At 42.5% G+C, this 9,200-nt stretch overlaps 1 protein-coding gene across 9 annotated transcripts in view; it reads left to right on the top strand.

The window, feature by feature from the left end:
- The window catches only part of LOC111872061 (nuclear protein MDM1), a 127,546-nt gene that overhangs the window by 51,669 nt on the left and 66,677 nt on the right, over positions 1-9,200 (top strand). For 8 of the 9 annotated variants that reach the window (XM_033754499.1, XM_033754503.1, XM_033754500.1 and 5 more), the window contains one exon: positions 3,839-4,024. The exons of the other annotated variant lie outside the window; for it this stretch is intronic. In XM_033754499.1, the coding sequence (XP_033610390.1) occupies positions 3,839-4,024 (186 nt within the window). The remainder of the gene's footprint in view (positions 1-3,838; positions 4,025-9,200) is intronic. 9 annotated transcript variants of the gene reach the window in all.

The following is a 9,200-nucleotide window of genomic DNA, read 5'->3' as shown; positions in this document are numbered from 1 at the left end:
CGAGCGAGCGAAGACAGTGCATGCCTTAGACCGCTCGGCTACCGTGACCGGCCAGTATCATAAATAGTTTGATAGAATGAGTTGAGAGTTACATCCGCTTCCGCAGCACACATTCATGATGGATTCTGAGGAACATAAAATCTTTGCCTTGGTTTGAACTGTTGGTATAATTTTGAATCAATCAGGAATATGAAAATTCCTGCTAAGAATTATCAGTTCATTGGAGTGTGTGGTACTTTTATAGATAGTCCCCCCCTCCCTCACCTCTAGTGCCGTTGTCAAGATAATGTGGATATATACATCCACTCCCCCATACGCCTTCATGGCGTAGTGCTTAATTAGTTAAGCACAAGGATAACTTTTCCTTTTACCCTCCCGGCGTAACCTCTAGTTATTGTGGGATATGAATATTTTATTAGTAAAATACGAACATTTTTACAGAACTGTTTTGATACTTACGTCACCATTCTCGTTCTCCTTTTCTTCGTGACTGGTCGCTTTTAGTGTCATCTAATCTTATTCGCGTCTCCTCAATTTTGCCCTTAGTTTAGCAAATCTGTTTAGAAGAACGACACGACAAACAATCCGTAAGCACAATACATTAAATTACTTAAAGTACTTAATTTAGAAATAGTGTACCCTAGAGACAGAGGCAGAAGGGATGCAGAATGTCCCGAAATTCACTTACCTTGTCTCGTCTGGACCCAACCGTGCGGCCCGGTTGGGAATCGATCCGAAGAAGACAGCGGAGTAGCCACTGCAGGCAGGCTCGTCGCTGTCCCACAGCTTGGGGTTAATGCTCCGTTTTAAGGCCGACATAACCTTACCTCGCGTCATTTTATTAAGAGATCGTATTACTGTTTATGATGGGAAACTGGGTTTCGGTAAGTGGTCAGTGGATGTTAAGTTGTTGCCCAGTCCTCAAGAAGTGCTTCAGAAAGGTTTCTGTTCCCTCGCAATGTTTTTTTTATTGCTAGTGAGGTGGGACTAAGTCCCTTGTACTGCGGCCTATTGTACCAGCCCCAGATGATAGGTGAGGGTGATTGTGGAGCAATTGGTGGAATGAAGATCGGCAGGGGAAACCGAAGTACTCGGAGAAAACCTGCCTCAGCGCCACTTTGTCCACCATAAATCCCCCGGACCCGGGATCGAACCCGGGAAGCCAGAGGCTAACCACTTGAGCTATGGCGCAGCCTTCTCTTCCCTCAGGATGTTCACGGTATTTATGAGGGTGGAACATAATGCCTGAGTAAGAAATTGAGTCTTTATTTCACATCGGAGAGTGTATGAACTTATACCCCATATGAAGAAGTCTATTGGCGAAGGGAATAAATATCTAAATTGATGTTATACTTCTACTTGTCTCGAATCTTTCCATGGCTCCGCATGTGATTACATATTTCCCATTAGGTGCTTCCAGTTCAAGCAGATCATCTCCGACCAAGTTCTTTCATCTCATTCGAGACTTTGGTTTGTCTGAACAAGGCTTCTTATGATATTCCATAACGAGAATATTGCTTTTATAACTAAGTCCTTCAGAAGTAGCTTAAGGCTTTCAATATGGAACGGAGCAAATCACTGTAGTGCCAAGTTGTCGAGACATTATCATGTCTTTGTTACGACAAAAAACAAACTCCGTAGTTTTAGTCCTCAAGCGAACTATACCGACCGAGCGACTATCGCTTGTCAGCGAAGTTAGTGCCAACTTCGGATAGAGGGTGTCGCGTGGTCAGCGCAACAAATCCCTATGGCCGTTAAATTCGGTTTTCTAGACCGGAACCGCTATTCCCTTGAAGTAGCTCCTCCATTATCCTCACGAGGCGGAGTGAACACCGTTCCAGACCCACTCATCATCATCATCAGTAATCTGTCAAGACGACAGGTCCACAGTCTCTTTCAAAACAATTCCTCCACTTAATGCGATCTAGAGCTTTCTCCTTCAAATGACAGTATCCTCTTCTGTCCCCAAGGTCATCCAGCATCTTCTTACGTCTTCTTCCTCGTCTTCTTGTCACTTCTATCCGCCCATCTATCTTTCCTTCGATAGCTTCTTTTAGAAGGCAGTTTCTGCGTAAAACATGACCAATCCAATTAGCCTTCCGTTTTCTTATTTCATGTAGGATATTCCTCTGCTCACTGACTCTAATTAACACTTCTTCATTTCTCACATAATCGGTCCAACTGATCTTCTCCATTCTTCTCCAACACCACATTTCGAAACTTTCCAGATGTTTCTGATCTACTGCCCTAAGTGTCCATGTTTCAGCCCCATACAGAGCTATGCTCCAAATGTAGCATTTCACTAGTTTCTTCCTCAAATTTAAGTCCAATTTGCTGGTAAAAAGATTCTTCTTCTTGCTAAATGCAGCTTTTGCCATGGCAATCCTGGATTTAATTTCACAAGTACACCTTCCATCATCTGTTAACAAGCTACCCAAATATTTAAAACATTTCACATTCTCCAGTTGTTTTGGTCTATCTTTATTGTGACTGGGGTTCGTTGTCTCGAAATTTTCATTACTTTTGTTTTCTCCACATTCATTTCCATGCCATAGCACCTTCCAATTTCAATTAGTCTATCAATAATGCCCTGTAGCACTATTCCTCAGAAAATCTGGTAGCGCCGGGAATCGAACCCGGACCTCTGAATCTGTAGCCAGGAACTCTGATTGCCAGACCACAGAGGCGGTTTTTGTTCCGACAAGCAGCACCCAAATATGATATCTGCTTAGTTATACTTGATATTCGAGAGAGATGTCGAAAGTACAAATATACTGACACCCGTAGTTTAATTGGCGATACAAGAAACTATCCAGCAATTTATTTGAGTGATGCATGTCTCAGCGCACAAGAAGATTGCGTTACTTCTCTCGAGCAGACCCGCATACACATAAATACGCTTATTATAAGCATTATTGCGTAGGTTTCTCTACTCCTAAAATTTTTGGTAGGTTCATTACTTTGATTGTGAAATAAAAGTTGTGTTTGTGACAGTGAACGTAATAGGAGAATGACATCCACAATGCACAAAATTTAGACCCTGTTAAGAAAGAAAGTTTCTTTGTCTCTCGTTTCTAGATCGTAGTGTGGATATCTTTGACTTCCGTGCTTTCCATTATGATAATTTTTTTTCTTCAACTGGCGAACCTCACTTCGCCGCATGGCATTCGCAAATGTGGAAAACTGTTTTCTTTCCGCACATATTCGGTTACTGAATTTTGTATCTCACGCGCCGAGTGTGTTGTTGCAAGATTCCAATGTTCCCAGCTTCTGTGCCTTACGAGAATACATTTAGTGCTGTCCCTTTTGTATCGAGTTCCACGCCTGACCTTTTGAATTGTGTGTTTCTGCTTATATCTTAATATTTCAATTTCTCTGTTCATATCGCATGAAACTGAATTCTCTGAGGGCAAAGTGAATAAATACATAAAACTAAATAAAGGAAACCATGAAAAAAAAACAGTCTTCTGGGATGTTACGCCGTGTAGATATTGTGTTAACCGACGTTTCGGAGAAACTTATCGCCTCCATCCTTAGGGTATAATTACAAAGAAAGTCTGTTAGCACCTGCTCACGCTGGTTCCTCGCTCGCGGATTTTCTTCTGCCCTGAAGATGGAAGCGATACGTTATCCGAAACGTCGGTTAACACAATATCTACAGGGCTCAACATCCCAGAAGACTGCTTTCTTCATAGTCACCCCGTGAAAACCTCAAATCTTACAAAGGAAACCATGTTTGTGAAACTGGGGAACATTGGGTCTATGTAAGCTGATATCTTTGTCACGTGAACCGTTTCCCTCCCTCAAACTAGGTATTGCCTTTGTATTCATGTTGCAGTCCGAGGAACGAGGCGGGGCCCACATACGACCCTCACGCCGCAGCAAGTCGGAGGGCCCCCCAACGACCGCTGGGGCCCCGCCGGGCCCTGCTTTATCCGAGTACCGCTTGCAATACATGAATATGGCTAGCCCCCCACCTCGGGCGGTGAGGAGTGACTCGGATCCCTGTGTTGACGAAGAAATGGTAGGGCACGGTCACCTGTTTCTTTAATTGAAGCCCTGCCATGAGCTACCANCGTTTAATTCCATCGCTTGCATCGTGTTTTCTGGCCAATACACTCTTGTAGTCTACTGTTTGTTAGACCTAAGTGGCAGATTGACTTTAATTATTATGTTGTTTTTTTCTGCCCCCTTTTCTATAACTTCATTATACCCTACGTGTGTAAAAATGTTGAATAGTCAACAGAATTTACACATATTCAGTGACAGAACCGACTGTGTACTCTATGTAGCAACAAAGAAAGCTGACGTAACTAGTTTTGCGCAAAATCTAATTTTATGAAGTTCTTAATAGTATGCATCATGTTGTGTGTTATAAATAAGGTACATAAAATGTATACAAAAGTATGCAGTCTACACAACTATATCTATATTTAAAATAAAGTAGACACTATCGTATCAACTTTTGTTTCGACAAACTAGATGCAAATTGTTAGATGCAATACAACAACTGAGTCTGGTATCATTTTGCGCCTGATGATGACCCAGTATAAGGGTCGAAACATGCAGCGTCAATAAAAACAAATGTTAATACAATAGTGTCTACTTTGTTTTAAATACAGAATATTATTGTGTAGACTGCATACTTTTGTATACATTTTATGTACCTTGTTTGTGAGGTTATGTTATCGTTAATTGTGACTTAAAGGTTCATGCCATCTGGCGGGAGGGACTGGTACCCAACACATTTTAGCACCGACTGAAACTATACATCCATCTAATACGAAACTTGGTGTGTGACTAACACCCATATACATTGCTTGAAAATATTGATACACAACGAAGAGTACAGTGTTCTGGCTTATGACGTCGCACAGTGTTGTAGAAGTTTGCTGACATCTCGGATGAACATACTTAACCCATTTTCAGGAACGAAGAGTAAATTAAGCAATCACATAGCAGGCTGCTTTATTGCTTGCTCTGTTTGCTCTTTAACCCTGTATATGCAGGCGGTATGCACTTATGATATGTCGATAAACTTAGCAGATCACACGAAATCACACACAAGAAGGCAGTACCTTCCATAGTCTCCGCCATGAGGTCGAATCTTGTCAACGAACTGCGTTTCTGTTAAACGTTTATTAAAGTTATATGTTAGCCATAAGGAAAATACAGAATAAGTTGTAACTTTAAAAAAAAAATGCACGTAAACATGATGGAAAACCCGGGTTTATTTACGGACACAGGCATTTAGTGAATCATGTCATACCAAGAAATGTTCAGATTTGTGTTCTGAATGATTTTTTCTGTTTGGCCAACTCTTTGGGCTCTGAACTGTGATAATTACGCGTCTCTTTAAGATAATATTCAACTTTATTGCACAGAGTTATCAACCACAGATATGTTTTGAAGCTATTTGTTTTATGAGTCGTAACACGTGCTACACGTCGCAACCGTAGTTTAATTTACGAGCGTATAAACAGGAAAATACTTTGTAACAGTCGTCATTAAGAACAGTTCAGAGTCAATATCATAACGATCTATCATAAATCGTCGATTATATCGAGTCTGTCTCGAATAATGGCCTACTCCTGAAATAACTTTGATATATTGAGTCAGCCTTTCAGAAAATATTTATCGAACCATCATATAAAAAACCTCTGTGACCTATAGTCCGCAAGCGAACTATACCGACCGAGCGACCGCCGCTTTTTGGCGAAGTTAGTGCCAACTTTAGCGGATAGAGGGTGTCACGTGGTCAGCGCAACGAATCCCCACGGTCGTTAATTTCGTTTTTCTAGACCGCAGCCGCTATATCCTTGAAATAGCTCCTCAATTATCCTGACGAGGCTGAGTGGACCCCGTTCCAGACCCACTACTTCTTAGATATTCTGGTAGCGCCGGGAATCGAACCCGGACCTCTGGATCTGTAGCCATCTGACCACTAGACACCAGAGGCGGTCAAACCAACATATGTATTTTTTTATTTATATTTTAATTAACGACAGTGATAATAATTCGGACATTATAGCGATATATCACCGCATAGTAATGTACTGGAGAAGACGTGGAGGGAATTGACTTACCATAATTTTGGGTAGTGTCCTGACATTTGCCTAGAGGAACTGAAAGCTATGGGAAACCTCAGAATAGTCGGTCTCTCCTCCGAGATTTGAACCTTGAACCTCCCGGATACGGAGCAGAAGTCGGGTGAATTGGCGAGAAATTATTTATCTGCCAGATCGATGGAAGAATGCAAAATTGACAGATTTGGTGAAGATATCCATTGAATTGCATGTTTTATGGCGTATGAAAAATGCTGCTACCTGTGAATGAAACAGCACCTAAGCATGGATGTAATTGTTATGTTGTAACATTTGCCTCGTGCTGCATTATTGCCCTTACATAGGATAAGGAGACACTTGTTTTATACCAGTCTTCTGGAGGCCCAGTTCTGTTTCAGCAAATATTGAAGTCATATTCAATACGCCTAAGTAATTTTACCCCTACACAGAAACTTCCCCATATTTTTAACATACCCTACGGTCGTATTTTATGCGAGGGATGCTTTCCTAAATATCCCGCATAGTTCAAGACAAGTTTTCTCGTAAAAATAAAGGTAAGGTAAAGCTGTCCATCATGCACTGTCTTCGTTCGCTCGGAAGCCGGGATCGTGGGTTCGAATCCAACTCAGGGCATGGATGTTTGTGTGCGTATTTCTGTGTTTGTGTACAGGTAGAGGCCTTGCGACGAGCTGATCACCCGCCCAAGGAGTCCTACCGTATGTGTAAGATCTAGAAAAAACCTAAGTGAACGGAGAAGTTCATGGAGGTAGGCCTAGGCCCAACTGGGCTGTGGTGCCAAAGGGGAAAGCTGTCCCTGAAGCCGGCCACGGTAGCCGAGCGGTCTAAGGCATGCACTGTCTTCGCTCGCTCGGAAGCCGGGATGGTGGGTTCGAATCCCACTCAGGGCATGGATGTTTGTGTGCGTTTTTCTGTGTTTGTGTACAGGTAGAGGCCTTGCGACGAGCTAATCACCCGCCCAAGGAGTCCTACCGAATGTGTAAGATCTAGAAAAACCGAAGTGAACGGAGAAGTTCATGGAGGTAGGCCTAGGCATACTGGGGCTGTAGTGCCAAGGGGGGGGGGAAGCTGTCCCTGTGCTTAACTAATTAAGCACTACACCATGAAGGCGTATGGGGGGGTGGATATATAGATTCAGGTTTTCCTGACCTCGGCAGTAGCTAGAGGTGAGTGGTCAGCTTCACGCCCCGGCTGCTTTACCCCCCTGGGAAGAAACCCGGTAACCCATTGGATAGGAAGTTGGGTGGACCCCAGAGCCGGTCTGAACGATGTGGAGAAAATTCTTGACCCTACCGGGACTCGAACTCCGACCCGTCGGTCGTCCAGTCCGTACCCACTCTTCTACACTATCCCGGCTTCTTTTCATAATAATAATAATAATAATAATAATAATAACGGGGTGACCGTCTCTGTGGTCTAGTAGTCAGAGTTCCCGGCTACAGATCCAGAGGTGCCGGGTTCAATTCCTGGCGCTACCAGATTTTCTGAGAAGTAGTGGTTCTGGAACGGCGTCCACTCAGCCTCGTGAGGAAATTTGAGGAGCTACTTGAATGGAAAAGTAGTGACTCCGGTCTAGAAAACCGAAATTAACGGCCGTGGGGATTCGTTGCGCTAACCACGCCACACCCTCTATCCCCAAAAGTTGACACTAACTTCGCCGAGACGGTCGCTCGGTCGATATAGTTCACTTGCGGACTAAATCCACGGAGTTTTTTAATAACGGGATTCACATTACTTCAAACTTCGGGCATGAACTGAGACTTTATTAATATTTTTTATATCGCACTATTTAAAATTCGCATAAAATGAGACCACACTCTAATTATAAATACTGAAAGAAATACAAATTAATGCAAGTGTAAACCTTTAGTGCCGCATTCAGGGACATTCCATGATTACCGCACAGTGTTACTTTCTGGCCTTGACATTTGCTAGATGTCGAGTTATGCTGCTTTTATGAATGCCATGTTCTTGTAATACTTCATTCTCTAATGGCTGTCTTGATGTATTTTATTTACCAATTGTCAATAGATTTTCCGTCAAGTGCAACAATATATATTTTGGTCACTTATTATCTCGTCTGCCTTACATGTTTCGGTTCCAAAGAACCATCTTCAGAGGCACTTACAACAAATCATGAAAACACTGGCACAGCTCAACATCCACAGTATGTAGTTATTTGTGGAGACTATTACATATATCGGAATGTAAAGCACAACACTTCCCAGTATCTTGAATGCAGGTATGACACTTGCATCTAAAAGCCACCCTCAAACCGAGTCGTCAACGTTAAAATTTAAAGTTAAAAATTGAAAAACGTTCAAGTAAAATATTCAGGCTCCTTCTAGGTGAATCGTCCCAATGGAGGGAGGCGTCAGCACGGGGTTGTGTGGGCTTGTGGTCGGGTGTATCTTACGCGATGTGTATTGCGTTGCACTTGACGGAAAATCTATTGACAATTGGTGATTAATAGTGTAACGGACCAAAATGAAACAATTCAAAATAGTATTTTATTTAGTTTCTTCAGCAGCTGTTTAAAAATATTTTGATATGCCTTCGCACTTTCCGGAATGAAGCAGGATAATAGCCGTTTCCAGAACGGCGTCAGCACGAACTGTGTTGAAGTAAAATATATTGAACCACACCATATCTTGGGATAGCTAGTCAAATTGGGGCTGAAATTTTTTGAGCCGAATGAGTAGGATAGTGATTTTCAAAAGCGACCCACGGACATTTCATTAACAGAATCTATAATTATATTTACAGTGGGTGGTCTAAATGCGTCATGTGGTCTGCAAGTCCCGGTTCATGCGAAAGCTGCTGTACAATTATCTGACGAACTGTATATATATATATATATACAGAGTGTCCCAGGAGGAATGGACCAAACTTCGGGAGGGTGTTCCTTATGTTAAAGTATGCCGATATAACCCAAAACACCTATGTCCAAAGTTGAACGGTTACGGAGATAATGGCCCGAGAAAAGTGTGGTCTTCTTGCAGGTCCACGCACTGTGGACAGTCAGCTGTGACTGTTATCTGTTTGTACTTGAGTGTGGTGATGTCACACTAGCCGTGATCTCATGCGCAACCTACCAAAGCCTACAGATTACGTTGC

The sequence above is a fragment of the Cryptotermes secundus genome, unplaced genomic scaffold (assembly GCF_002891405.2).
Source record: "Cryptotermes secundus unplaced genomic scaffold, Csec_1.0 scaffold162, whole genome shotgun sequence".
NCBI lineage: Eukaryota > Metazoa > Arthropoda > Insecta > Blattodea > Kalotermitidae > Cryptotermes > Cryptotermes secundus.
The sequence above is the reverse complement of the archived record's forward strand: the minus strand, read 5'-3'. Positions and strand labels throughout refer to the sequence as shown.